Source organism: Pogona vitticeps, chromosome 5, assembly GCF_051106095.1.
Source record: "Pogona vitticeps strain Pit_001003342236 chromosome 5, PviZW2.1, whole genome shotgun sequence".
In the NCBI taxonomy this organism is placed as follows: domain Eukaryota; kingdom Metazoa; phylum Chordata; class Lepidosauria; order Squamata; family Agamidae; genus Pogona; species Pogona vitticeps.
Window position 1 is genome coordinate 194,897,496 of NC_135787.1, and position 13,758 is coordinate 194,911,253.

Consider the following 13,758-nt stretch of genomic DNA (forward strand, 5'->3'; position numbering starts at 1 on the left):
TCACCATCCGCTGCTGTCTAGATTGTGCCCCCGCACACTCCTGGGCCATGGGGGTGGTGGATCCTGACCTGGAGTCGCAAAGGGTTTCTACCTCCAGTGGGTCTTTGTAGGTGGGTTTGCCTCTCTCTCCCCCCCCCCGCCCCGCATAGGTCTGACTCCCGTCTCTCCTTTCTGCGTCCCTGCAGGAGACCGGCCTGAAAGTGAATCAACCGGCTTCCTTTGCGGTTCAGCTCAATGGGGCGCGAGGCGTGATTGACGCCAAAGTCCACACGCCCTCCGGGGTGGTGGAGGAGTGCTACGTCTCAGAACTAGACAGTGGTGAGTGTCTGGACGGGCGGGGTGGGTAGGGGGGCAGAGTAAGAAGCCACCCCAAACCCCCGTGGGGCAGCACCAGAAAGGCACAGACCGGGGTGGGTGGGTTTCAAACAGAGATCGGTCTCCATCCTGTATTTCAACACCTCTAGAAAGAGGAGGGATAGAGAGACCTCAGTTAAAAAGGGCTGAATTGTGCAGCTGGAAAGAACCTAAAAGGTCATCTAGTCCACCCTCTGGGAATGCAGGAAACATATAGCATCCCTGACAGGCAGAAGACTCGCTGCTTTTCAAAAGCCACGCCAAGCCGTCTCTCCCACTCTTGAGTGGCCCTGACTGTGAAGAAGACATTTTTCCTTCCTCAAATCTAGGGGAAATCTCCTTTTCTTATAAAGTCAGATCCACAAGAGCCGCGGAGGAATCCTGAGAAATCGAGGAGGGCGCTGTGTATCCATGGGGATTGGTTCCAAAACCCTCCCCATATGCAGAAAACCTCGAATAATACTTACCGTGTTTCCCTGAAAATAAGACAGGGTCTTACATTAATTTTTGCTCCAAAATATGTATTAGGGCTTATTTTCAGGGAATGTTTTATTAATTTTTTTTCATGTACAACCATCTGCATTTATTCAAATACAGTCCTATCATCTTCTTCTGGTTGCTGCCCAAGGGTGGAGGGTGGGGGGTTTCACTGAACTGGGGCTTATTTTTTGGGTAGGGCTTATGTGATAAGCATCCTGAAAAATCCTACTATGGCTTATTTTCAGGTTAGGTCTTATTTTCGGGGAAACAGGGTAGCATGGTAAAAGAAAAATATTCACACACCCCCCCAAGTAATTTCCCCCTGTGTTTCCAGAATTGGCCACTAGAGGGAGCCTGAGACCATGCTGTGTATTCTTCAACAGGAAGGATATATAATAAGGTCTCTCTCCCTCTAGTGGCTGGTTCTGGTAAATACATGGTGAAAAATACGTACAGCATTTCTAGTATTTTCTTTAAATATTTTTAATATTTCGAGACTGTGGATAAGTGAAACTGGAGATACCAATTCCCATGGCAGCAGGGGTCCTGCTGTATTAGAGATGAGTTCCAGGGGACACCAAAGGGGGAACCCCGCAGAGCCTCTGGCTGTCCCCCCCCCCAGCTGGGGTCAGCTTAGCCTCTGGCGTCTGCCCAGGCTGCATGACCATCCTGCTTTTGCCTCCACAGACAAATACGCCATCCGCTTCATCCCTCACGAGAACGGCGTCCACTCCATCGACGTCCGGTTCAACGGCCGACACGTCCCTGGCAGCCCCTTCAATATCCGAGTGGGCGAGCAGAGCCAGGCCGGTGACCCTGGGCTCGTCACGGCCTACGGCCCAGGGCTCGAGGGGGGAACCACAGGTAAGCCTTCACCCTGCCGGGCTGCAAATGCTCCTTCTGGGTCCCAGGAGGGCTCAGGGCGGCAACGGGGATTCTTTGCCGTGGCGCTTGCAGGGCCTTATCGGCTTGGCCCCATCGCTGGAGCCGGACCATGTTTTTCCCCTCTGCCTGAGAGTGGGGCTTTCTTGTTCATACTTTCTGGGATTTCTTCTTCATACTTTCCCATCAAAGACCAAGAAAATAGTAATGGTCAATACACTCCCGCTGGCAAGGTGTACAGTGACACAACATGAGAGGAATGTGTGCGGAGGAGGGAGGAGGAAAGTTAGGCACTGGTTCTTAAAGCAAGTCTTAGTCCTTAAAACAACCAGCTTGAAGAGAAACAGCAAAGAGAGGAGAGAGGCCAAGGGATGTGTGTGTGAGAGTGGCTACTAGGGGCAAGTGATGCCTGGCTGCCCAGCTTTCTCGCCTTCCCCCTTGTCTTCTTGTGGTCCTGAGTGCGAGACCCTTCTCATGGCCTCCTTCTTTTCCCGTAGGTGTCTCCTCCGAGTTTGTTGTGAAGACCCGGAATGCAGGATCCGGCGCCCTTTCCGTCACCATCGATGGGCCCTCCAAGGTGCAAATGGACTGCCAGGAATGCCCGGAGGGCCACAAAGTCACTTACATGCCCATGGCGCCAGGAAACTACCTCATCTCCATCAAGTACGGAGGCCCCCAGCATGTGGTCGGCAGCCCCTTCAAGGCAAAAGTCACAGGTAGGGAGACCGGTGGGCCCCGGGCGGGAGGAGAGGAAAAGGGAGCCCCGGATTCAACGGGGAGAAGTTCAGGGGCTCAGAGCAGGGAGGGCAGCTCCCGAGAGCCCGGGGACCGAGCCCCCCCCCCGGATAAGAGGACCTCTGGGTGGGTGACGCCTCCGAGGGAAGTCTCCAGTTCTTAATCCGTCAGGTGGCGAGAGGATGATGGCCAGCTGAGTCGAGAGTCCTGGCCCCAAAGTTACCCTTGGGAGTGGCATAACTCTGTGGGCCTCGGCTTATGCTCGGATGTGGGGAGAACACAGCCCTGCGAGCCCCCGCATGGCTTCCCATTGAGTGTTCGCACTCTGAAACTTCTACTGAAAATTTAATGGAAGGGGTGTCAAAACAAGAATCGCCAGTCTTGGAAACATTCAGGAGCAGCAGGAATCCTTGAAACAAAATGTGGGGCCTGGCTTTTCTATGGAGGTTGGGGTACTTCTCAACTGGAAGTTAGGGGGCTGCAACTGGAAATGAACTTCAGCTCAAATCTGGTTTTGAAAATATAGTAGGAAACCCCCTCCCTTATCTGCAGGGTCAATATGCACGGGTTCACTTAGCCGCAGTCTGAAAATATTGAAAATATTAAGAGAAAAATCCCCCAAATATGTTTTTAATGGTGAGGTTCCCAGAACAGGCCACTAGAGGGAGACAGAAACCATGAGAGGTATAATGTTTGCTAAAATCCACATTATTTAGCATCCACGGGGGGGGCCCTTGGAACGGATCCCCCATGACTATGGGGGGGGGTCCTACTGTAATGCAGGGGAAAATCTCTTTTAGGGGGAAGGGCGTGGCACGCAACAGGTTCCTGGGAGCGAATTAATCCCCCCCCCCGAGCCACCAACGTAGCCCAGCTGTACTCAAACCAACACATATATATTGTTGAGAATCCTGTTGGCAATTTATGTGAAATTGAGTCCTAGTCACTAATCAAGGACATGCCCGTTGCAATCCTGCCCACATGCCTATTGCACGACTGGGCACGTGACCAGGAATGCAAGCAGCAACTTCTTCGTGAGCAGCAATGTGCTTCCGCAACGTGTGTGCTTTCACTTTTGCCCTTGGAAGCTTCTGCTAGGATTCTGGCTTCTTCAACCAGGGTAACTAGCTCTTGGGCATCACAGACATCTTCCGGACAATGAAAAAAGCAGATGGGGTGGGGTGGGGGGCTGCAAAGCACTCATCCTTTTTTTAAAAATGTGTGGGTGGGGGGAAGGAAGCTGGCAGTGACGTTCCTTCTTGCCTCCCTCCCCTCCCAGGTCCCCGCCTCTCGGGCGGACACAGCCTCCACGAGACCTCCACCGTGCTGGTCGAGACCGTCACCAAGGCCTCCTCTTCCTCCTCCTCCTCGGTGGGGGGCAGCTACAGCACCATGCCCAAGTTCTCCTCTGATGCCAGCAAGGTGGTGGCCCGGGGGCCTGGGCTAACCAAGGCCTTTGTGGGCCAGAAGAACACCTTCACGGTGGACTGCAGCAAAGCAGGTGGGCATCTCGGCAATTTATGGGCAGGGAGGCAGCGCTGGCAGGGGGCAAGCAGGGAAGAGGTGCCAGGCCGGAGAGAGATGCCAGTGGGGCAGCTCCATTTTGCTTCCAGAATTCAGCATCTGTCTACTGAGCTATGCCTCTGAATAAACCTTATTATCTTGAGAACAGGATGAAAAGGCAGCCGTTCTGAAGAAGACCATGAATTATAGGGAATCCAAGCGTCTGCTGATCTGCCCCATACTGAAGAAATTACTCCGATGGATGTATTTCATCCTTTTGTTTGGGAAGAACGCCGTTGAAGGCGACAGGGCAGTGGTTCCCAGCCTTGGGTCCCCCAGATGTTCTTGGACTTCCACTTCCAGAAATCCTGGCCAGCCCGGCTCGTGGTGAAAGGCTTCTGGGAGTTGCAGTCCAAGAACATCTGGGGGCCCACGGCTGGGAACCGCAGATGTAGGGTATACAGCAATTGTGCTGGCATTTCTTATAGACAGTACAGTGATTATAACATGGAGAACTTTATCCAGGCTGAAAATCTATGAGGATCACCTCCATGATAAGCCACCTGGGAAAGTGTTTATCTTCCGATCCTCTCCAAAAACTGTGCCCCCGGTTGTATCTAGGTTTTTCTATGGCCCAAGATTTAACATCTGTAACAGTAGGGTTAAGTTCCTAACAGGAGGTGAAACCATGCTATTCTTTATATGCTAGCGTTTGGAGACCCCGGCCATTTGCCAGCGGCCCCGCCTGCCACTGGACCGTGCGCCCTCCGCCACCAAGGGCTTCGATGAGACTGGATTCCGCCCTTGGGTGGAAAGGGTTTTTTTCCCGCTCTTGACCTCCCCTCTCCCTTTTTTCCTCGGCAGGCACCAACATGCTCATGGTGGGCGTCCACGGCCCGAAGACCCCCTGCGACGAGGTTTACGTCAAGCACATGGGCAACCGGGTCTACAACGTCACCTACACCGTGAAGGAGAAAGGGGATTACATCCTCATCGTCAAGTGGGGGGACGAGGGCGTGCCCGGCAGCCCCTACCAAGTCAATGTGCCCTAAGGGGCCCGATCCCCTTGGTCCCGCCCTGCGCCTCCAAGACACACGGACTGGCACTGCCAAACACCCACAATGCCCCCCGGGGCGGGGCCGAGGCCAGGAGGACAATTGGGGAAATGGGGAGGGGGGAGAGCTGTTTGGACTCTTGACGTTTCACTGATTTTTTTTGGGGGGGTGGCCCCAGCTGAGGAGGGGCCGGGATGGGGAAAGGGCAGTGGGTGGGCATCGTTGTGAGCTTAAAAGGGCGAGCACACACACACACACACACACACACACACACACACACACACACACACGGGCCAGCAGAGCGGGCACCGGGAGCAAGAGGGACAAAGAAGAAGGGGGAACGAAGTCAATGTGAGAAGAAGCGAGGTGGCAGGAAAAGGACTCCGTGGCAGGAGGACCACTGGGGGGGGAGGCTGTGCTCGGTGGTTCCACGCTGGGAGGTGGCGTGCAGGTGGTGGCGGTGGCACTGATAAGCACTCCCGCCTCTCGCCACCATCCTCGCAAGACGTAATTCTTGTGGCTTGGGAAGCAGGGAAGGAAATGTTGAGGGCGAAGGAGCGCGAAGAGAAGGGAGCGGAGAGGAGACGCCAGGATGGATGGGCAGAAGAGACTGGGGTTAAGGGCCAGGTCAAGGGGGGAACCAGGTGTCCCCCTGTGCCACCCACCCCTCCTCACAGCGGTAGGACCCATCGGGACGCTACAGAGGGAAGAGCCGTGTAGATTGATGGGCAAAAATATGTCTGAGGCCATTGTTGCTAGTGGACAAAGGTTGAGCCCAGGATCTGGTGGGGGGGTGGGTGGATGAGTGGGGGGTTTCCTGGCCGGTTCTGCTGCTCAAGCCCCTTTGCGCATTGTGATGGCCTTGGGGCCTTTGCAGGCGAATTTTCTGATCGCCTGAGTCCTTCGCTTTAGGGTTTTAAAACAGGGCAAAAGGCAAACACACACACACACACAGAGCCCTTTTGAGTGTTTTGCATTATGCCCCTGCCCCCCCCCCCAAACTGGTGGGCTGCCTCGGTGAACGAGGGCACAGCTCAAACCAAAGAGTTTTGTTTTTCTGTTTTTTTTAGAAAAGAAGGAAAGAGGAAGAAAGGAAAAAAAAAAGATTTTAAAAATATATATTCTGGTGGGGGGGGGAGGCTAGGCATTGTGGCCCGTGCAGGGAGGGGGGGTATTCTCCCAACTGGACGCCCGTTCCGGGGAGGGGCCATTTTTTAGCCCCGTGTTTGTGGTTGCGTGTGTCCGAGGGGCTGGAAGGGCGCCTCTCCTTGCAGACGGCGGTGGGGTTGGAATTCACCTGCTCGCCCGCAATAAAGGTGACTTGCTTTGGAAGCGTGGCGTCACGGCTCGTTCTTTGCGGTTATTCTGGGAGGACTTTCTCAGGCACCTTTTCTGTGGTGACCACGGAGGGGAAACCTCAAAGGCAGGGCCGAGGAAGCTGTGGCCCTCCAGGGGGTTCCATGGGGCGGCGGTGGGGGACGGCTTCTGAACAGACCCACTTCCAAGATCTGACGCAGCCACTTTCGATAGGCTGCAGAATAATCAACATCGCATCTTCTGAGCATCTGGAACACCGGCCGGGGTGTCTTTCACTTTGACGGGGACCCGGGTGCAGCTTTTTTGCATGTGCTGCCCAAGGCCTGCAAAGAAGGTACTACGGACAGCAACCAAGAGCTGGGATCCGTCCTTCGTCCATTTCTCTACAAACAGGCGCCCTGCCTTTCTCTTCCCCTGCGCCGAGAGCAGGATTTGCAGCACCTAAAACCACAGCAAGCGAGCGAAAGTAACACAGGGAGCAGTCCCGTTAACAGGAAAGCGACCTTAGGAACAAGGAGAACATATAAATAATGATAAATAAAAAAGCATAGGGAACCACGCCTTTAGAACCACTTTTCCCCGCCATCAGAGGAAGACTATCCGAAAGGCTGGGATCGACAGGGATCTAAGAATTACACAAAGCTCTCGGGGGGGGGGGGGGCTCCTTCGGGAGGTGGAGGGCAACGGTGGTTTGGTTCCTGCCTTTGCGCCGCTTGGCAGGAACTTCTCAGCTCACGGCCACCTCTCGAAGGAAATCAAGAAACATCGGCAGAGAGATCCATTGCTCTCGCCCTGGATCTCTCTGCCGAAAGGCGCCTGCCGACCCCAGGCCCAGAGTATGGCTGAAGGAATGCTTTGGAATATCCTCCTCGAGAGGACCGAAGGCAGCTCACAATATTAAAAAGCCGACAAACTGACATAACAACAGCAGCTCCTCTGTTTTTAGGAACCCCCTTTAGGCAGCCGGTTGCTGAGATAAAAAATCTACCCTTCTCTGGAGGGCTCCGCTTCCTCCCCCCTGGGGTAACTCCATGGGGCCATCCAGGTGCTGCAGAGACCGACTCCCGGACGCTCCAACGGGCATAAACCAGGACCAGGCTTTCTGAGAACCAGAGGTCTATTGCAGCCGTCCTCCACGGGGGCCAGATCCTCCCCTGGGGGGGGGGGAAGGAGTGTCCGCTGGCACACCTGAAGGGGGCCACAGAGCCACCCATTTGCACGGTTAATCTTGTTTGCACACAGCTGAGCAAGATCTCCTTCAAAGAACCATCCCCCCCTACCCCCCCAAAAAAGGTTGAGCATAGCTGGTCTGTAGTATCTGGATGAACAGAAGAATTTCGGGCTCATTTCTTCTTCTGGCTGGACAGAATTATTTTTTGGTGGGACAGGAGGAGTCGGAGGGAGTCGGGATATGACATGGTGGCAGCCCCAGGCAGCTGCCTTTCGTTCCGGTCCCACGTTTTGGCCACCCTTGTTCTTCAGCCATTGAGCCAAATGGCCCTCCTGAGTACAAAGCTTTTGGTCAAGAACAAGAGACAGAAGGTCAGCCGAGCCCCTCTTGAAAAGCAATGGTAGAACCGGGGGGAGGGGGGGGCCTTCCTGAAAGTGCTGCTTGCGGCCTCCAGAGTTGCACGCTCAGCACAGCGTCATGGCCAGAGGGACAGAAAGGGACTCAGGAGGCCTGCGATGGTGTCCTTGCACCACTGTGCCACCCGCTGCTCGGCTCACCCCAGGCGAAGGCATTCCATCTCAGCCCAGAAGGTTTGGTCCAGGGCAGACTATCAGGGGCTGAGCTTAGAGACGTTATTGTCTTGGACTACATCTCCCATCAGCCAGGCTGGCTGGGGGTTGGGACTGTGATCACAGAATCACGGAGCTGGAAGGGGTCTGTAAGGCCATCCAGTCCAACCCCCTGCTCAAGGCAGGAATCCCAAATCAAAGCAGATCTGATCATTGGTGGTCCCATTTACCTTCCAATGCCTCCAGAGTTGGAACGCTCATCACCTCCCCTTTAAGGTCATTGATTCCCTTTGTTGTACTGCTCTAACAGTCAGGAAGTTTTTCTTGATATTCAACTGAAATCTGGCTTCCTTTAACTTGAGCCCCTTGTTGTGTGTCCTGCACGCTGGGATGATCGAGAACCGATCCTGCCCTTTCTCTGTAGGACAGCCTTTCAAGGATCTTAAAAGTACTAAGAGTCATTCCATAAAAATAACATTTCCAAACCCTTCCTAGTGGGCTGTTAATCATGCATTCCAGAGCATGGAAATGTTCCTTTCTTCCTTTCCCTGTTTTCTTTCTCTCTCTTTTTGGACTACAATTCCCATGCCTGGCAAGGGGATTCTAGGAGTTGCAGTTCCAAAAAAAGGGGACACACACACACACACATTCAAGTCCTTGTTTCCTTCTACGACACCTTGGCTTCCCTATCCAGGCAGACGTTCTTTGCCCTCACCACCCTCCTATTTTTAAAAACACCTCATCAGCCGAGGAGACCTGGAGAGCTCAAAAACTATTTTTGTTTAAAAAAAAACACCAGTCTTTTTCTGGTATAAGCTTTTTTTTTTTAAAGAATGTTTAATAAAAATTTTAATAATTTTTTTTTTTAAAAAAAATCCTTTTGCTCCTGAGGCTGCCTTTATCCAGGCTCTACCCTGGGCCAGATGCTGGAATTGTTTTTCTCCGGGGGCCAAAATGGATGGATCAGAGCTTCCTTTCTTTCCAGAGGATGGATGAAACAGGCTTTCCCCCCCACCTTCTGAGATCAGTAGGAACGAGCTGCAGATGTTAACTTTCTCATTGTTCCAAATCACACTCCTGATATTTTATTTAAAATATTTTTACCCCGCCATTCTCCTTAAAAAAAGACCCATGGCAGCTTATACCAGAAAAAGACTGTCTTCAAAGCTAAAGCAGTGAGTACAAAAATAACTAACAAGGATCAAACAATTGGCACATAAAAAGGGTGAACAAATGCTCCACCAAAGACACATTCCGCCACACCACTCTATTGGTATTCCATCTACCCTTGGTGATTTATTTCTTCCTAGTGCTTTCTGAGCAGCTTTCACTTCACTCTCCAACTATATTATTATTATTTATAGTTATTATATTTATATGTTGCTGCTTATCTAGATTCCCAGTGTGGCGCATTGGATAGAGTGCCGGACCAGGACTCTGAGACCTGGGTTCGAATCCCTGCTCAGCCCTGGGAATTGACGGGGGGGGGGGGACCAGTGGAACTGATAAAACTAGTCCGTAAAGTATCTCACTTGCCGCTAAAGCCCCATTAGGGTCATTATAAGTCTCAGCACACACATAATTATCTAGCTGCCCTAATGCAGTTTAGAATACTGTAGTTTCAAATCGCATCACAAGCTTGCAGGGTTCCGTCCTCTGCCAGGGAGCAGGGCCCCGCATGCGCATACCAGACCGGGGGCCGAGTAAACCCGGAAGTCAATTGTTTCACACCTCTATATTTCGTATCTCTGCGGAGAAGATCACGGGCTGGCGGCTGCCTTAGGGACACGCATGCGTAGCCCGTAGGCACGCCCCCCTCCGCCTCACGCGCCTGCGCCTTCCTATAAGAGCTGGCTACGGGGACGCCTTGGGGTCATTATTAGCGTTTGTGCGTTTCGTCTGCCCGCGCTTGTTTCTCGGGGAGCCATGGCCGGCCGGGGGAAGCTGATCGCCGTCCTCGGGGACGAAGACACGGTGACCGGGTTCCTCCTGGGCGGGGTCGGGGAGCTGGACAAGCACCGCCGCCCGAACTTCCTGGTGGTGGAGAAGGAGACGGCCCTGGCCGAGATCGAGGAGGCTTTCCGGTGAGGGAGGGAGGGAAGGAGGGAGGGGGCGATGACCTGGGAACGGCGGTTTGGCGGGGCGGGGGGGAGAGAAAAGCCGTCGGAACAGCCGTTGCCGCGGCAACAGCGAGGAAGAGCCCACTAGGCTGGGAGGAATGGGGAGGGGGATTGAAGAAGGGGGACGCGACCATTCTGGGAGGACGACGCGGGGGGGAGTCGATGGATGGATGGAAGGGAGGGAAATAGCGGCGGCGGGGGGGCAGGAGGAAGAGACCATTGGCTGTTACGGGGGGGGAGGAGGAGAGACCAAACCATTCCATGTGAAGGGGGGGGTTTCCATAGCAGTTAATGGGGACTGGTGGAACTTGTGGGGATTCAGGAGGAAGAAGCAGCAGCCATTCCTCCCTCTGTATTTCATGGAAGAGCTGTAGGAAAGCACCAGAGTCCCCCCCCCCTTCCAGCTCCTCCATTTTTGGACGACAACTCCCAGAATCCCCCAGCCAGCTTTGCTGGCTGGGGGCTTCTGGGCGTTGTTGTCCAAAAATTAAATTATTCTGCCACCACCACCCCTGAATTCTCCTTAAAAATCCCCCTTCTCCTGTGACTGCTGGAGGCCAAACCTAGCAGCTGGAACCCAAATCCACTCCGCCCAAAGCTGGCTTGGGGGATTCTGGGACTTGCAGTCCATAAAATGGAGGACCTGCTGGAAGCTTTGGAGGGAAGCCAAGGAATCTCAAATAGGTGGGGTGGGGGTGCTTGGACCGAGCCTCCTCCCTCCATGGGGTGCTTTGAGAGGCTTGGGCCTGTGGGTGCCCCCCACCCCACCCCCCCAAGGGAGAGCTTCCCCTTTTGCTGCCAACACCTTCTTTCCTTGCTGGGCATTCCCGTGACTTATGAATCATTGTCACAGGAGAGGAAACAGAAGCGCCGTGGAGGAATCGAACACGCCTCTGCCCCCCGCAGCCCAGTTCCCAAGTCTGGAGTCAGGAAAACGGTCCCTTTTCTTTGCCCTCGGAACGAACCTCCTTGGCCTGTGAAGCAAGGACATCCTGCCGCTTGTCGTCTCTCGGCTTCTCCGAAGGGAACCGGGTTCAGCCCGTCTTGTGTTTACCCACAAACACCGCTGGCTTGTTCACGTCCTTCCACCTGGTCTCCCTGTCCTGCTTTATCTGGTGAAGACCGACCTCTCGTCACGGTGACCTTGGTGAAGCTTTTCACAGCAACGCTTCTCTGGCATGGCATGATTCGCAGAGCGGTTGCCGTTCTTGAGAGAATAAGGTCTCCTCTTCCGGCAGAAGGTCCTTCCGGGGCCTTGGTCAGGAGCCAGCCGGATTCCTCTCTTACTGAGCCCGGCCTTGACAGCGAGAAATCAGAAGTGGTTTTATCCATACCTTCTTCTCGGGTGGCAAACACGCTGCTTTCTCCATGCCTTACTGTTGGCCTTGTTTGTCATCAGGAGCTGGTAGAGCATGAAATGTGCCATCATCTGAAGGGCCTCCTTTCCCCCACTCTGGTTGAGTGGGTTTGACCCTCCGGGTGCTTCAGACGCCAACCAGCTCCTGGAAGCGCTAACAGACATAAACCAGGATCAGGCTTTTTGAGAATTGGGCGTCTATACTGTAATAATTGGATTGCTAAAGGAATGGCTGGCCTACGATGTGGAGGTTGAGTCGCCTGTGGCCGCATGCCCCAAGATGGGGTGTGGAACACGGGTGGGCGCAGGTGCTTGGGCCCCACACTTTACTCACACTGGCAGGGTCTTCCCTTAGGAGAGGAGGGCTTGGTTCTGCTCGGGAGGAGGCCCTCTCTTTCCCAATGGATCCCAGCCCCTCCTATTGGCTTGCAGCGGAGGCCTGCGCAGACTTTCAAGGTGGTATCCTTTATTCGGTGCGCAACCCAGGCTGCGGATTTCTTGCTATTTTGAGTTGCTTGCACCCTGACTTCTCATGCGGCCACTGGTCTTTGAGGCTGGTTGGCCGGATGGGGGGATATCCCAATCCAAAGTCGATTCCTCCAGTTCATACCAGACCAGGGCCCCGTGGAAATGGCTATTCTCAGGCTGCTCCCAGGAGGAGGGAAAGGTGAACCGCTTCTGAATATTCCCTAGTCCAGAAGAGCTTGGAAAGGTTTCCTGTAAGTCAGGATCGGCTTGATGGCACGCAGTTGCTCTAGCTGCTGTTAGCTCTGACCTGTTCTTTGTCCTCAGGGGTTTCCTGTCCCGTGACGACATTGGCATCATCCTCATCAACCAGTTCATCGCCGAGATGATCCGGCACGCCATCGACGCGCACACCAAGTCCATCCCAGCCGTGCTGGAGATCCCCTCGAAGGAGCACCCGTACGATGCCTCCAAGGACTCCATCTTGCGCCGGGCCAAGGGCATGTTCACAGCCGAGGACTTGCGATAGTTGTGGAGGAGAGAGTTGGGGGAAAGGACAGGCGGTCTCCTTCCTCGTTGCCCCCACCAGCAGCATCAGCTCCTGCTCGACCCCACTGGCTCCATAAAGAGCTTTTTCTCCCTGTCTCGTGTGGATATATTTGCTGCAGAAATGTCTCCACCCTCGTTGTTGTCTTCTCGCTGCCCTGTAAGACTGGTGGGGGGGGGGGGGACACAACACCAGCCTCTAGGGTTTTTCCAGTCTTGGCTTTGTTTCGCCTTGTGTCTCCTACCTTTCCCCTGTTTGCAGTGGCTCACTGTGGGGTGGGGCTGTTTGCCCTCCCCACGGGAGCCCAGGAGATCCAGGGAGCTGGCAGTTCCTTTTGCCCTCAGCTTTTCTCTGCTGGAGAAGCAGTAAGCCCACAGCATAGCTGAGCCTCTCCTCCACGCCCTGGGGGGCTTTCCCCGGCCCCACTCCGTGTCTTGCTCGGATGCTCATTCCCATCCACGGCTTCCTCTTACACACCTAAAGCCCATCTTTATTAAGTGGCTCATGTATTATTACATTATTATTTTTGCCCAGGGCCAGACATGTGATCTGCAATTGTAGCTAATTGTTGATATGCTCCAGTTCCCTCTGAATGACCCTGTTTGATCAGAAAGGATGGGATTGCGTAGAACCGGTCTCATGGAATTGCCCTTCGTGTTTGCTGAAGCAACCTGGGAAATGTTTGTAACACAGAAAGGGATTTCTCTTGCCTTCTCCATATACCTCCCCTACTTGAGATGGTTAGCTCAGTTTCGCTTGCTTTAAAGCATTCTAAAACTGGAATTTTAAAAGGGGGGGGGGGACCCTGAAAAATATACTGTCTGTTCTGATCTCCAGTCTGTAATAAAATACCCACATCAGATGGTGAATGTCAGTGAATTATTTATTATCTCAGCCTTGGCTTTCTCTTGATGCAGGCACTCTGGAATCTCATGTAACTTTATCTCTAATAGAAACAACCGTATTTGCCGACGCTTTGCTGTAGTGGAGTTCAGTGCAAATTAAAAAGAACCCTTTCAGCCCTTTCTCTCGTTTCTTCTTTGTAATGGTACTCGTCGGCCCCTGGCAATTAATGGCTGAGGACTTGAAGATTTCTTAGTGGGGTTTCTGTGTGTGAGAGACAATTGCTCTTCCAGCCTTAGATAGGAGGGGCCTCTCGTCCGTGTTTGTGCAGGACTGGGGAGGTGTGGATTCCAGTCCCCA

At 53.6% G+C, this 13,758-nt stretch overlaps 2 protein-coding genes and 1 long non-coding RNA gene across 7 annotated transcripts in view; 2 read left to right on the top strand and 1 right to left on the bottom strand.

Moving 5' to 3' along the window:
• Window positions 1-6,341, top strand: part of FLNC (filamin C) — an 81,725-nt gene extending 75,384 nt beyond the window's left edge. For all 5 annotated transcript variants that reach the window (XM_073002414.2, XM_073002413.2, XM_073002416.2 and 2 more), the window contains 5 exons: window positions 186-318; window positions 1,522-1,698; window positions 2,214-2,432; window positions 3,731-3,952; window positions 4,819-6,341. In XM_073002414.2, coding sequence (XP_072858515.1) covers window positions 186-318; window positions 1,522-1,698; window positions 2,214-2,432; window positions 3,731-3,952; window positions 4,819-5,006 — 939 coding nt within the window. In that variant the 3' untranslated portion in view covers window positions 5,007-6,341. The remainder of the gene's footprint in view (window positions 1-185; window positions 319-1,521; window positions 1,699-2,213; window positions 2,433-3,730; window positions 3,953-4,818) is intronic.
• Window positions 5,991-11,740, bottom strand: LOC144583190 (uncharacterized). The gene is made up of 2 exons (XR_013536847.1): window positions 11,152-11,740; window positions 5,991-6,767 (listed from the first exon to the last, which is right to left on the bottom strand). It is a non-coding gene; the product is annotated as an uncharacterized LOC144583190 (long non-coding RNA).
• On the top strand, window positions 9,894-13,580 carry ATP6V1F (ATPase H+ transporting V1 subunit F). Its single transcript, XM_020812458.3, has 2 exons — window positions 9,894-10,150; window positions 12,336-13,580. The coding sequence occupies exons 1-2, from the start codon at window positions 9,993-9,995 to the stop codon at window positions 12,535-12,537; spliced, it is 360 nt and encodes a 119-aa protein (XP_020668117.1). The 5' UTR covers window positions 9,894-9,992; the 3' UTR covers window positions 12,538-13,580.
• Window positions 13,581-13,758: the final 178 nt, after the last annotated feature.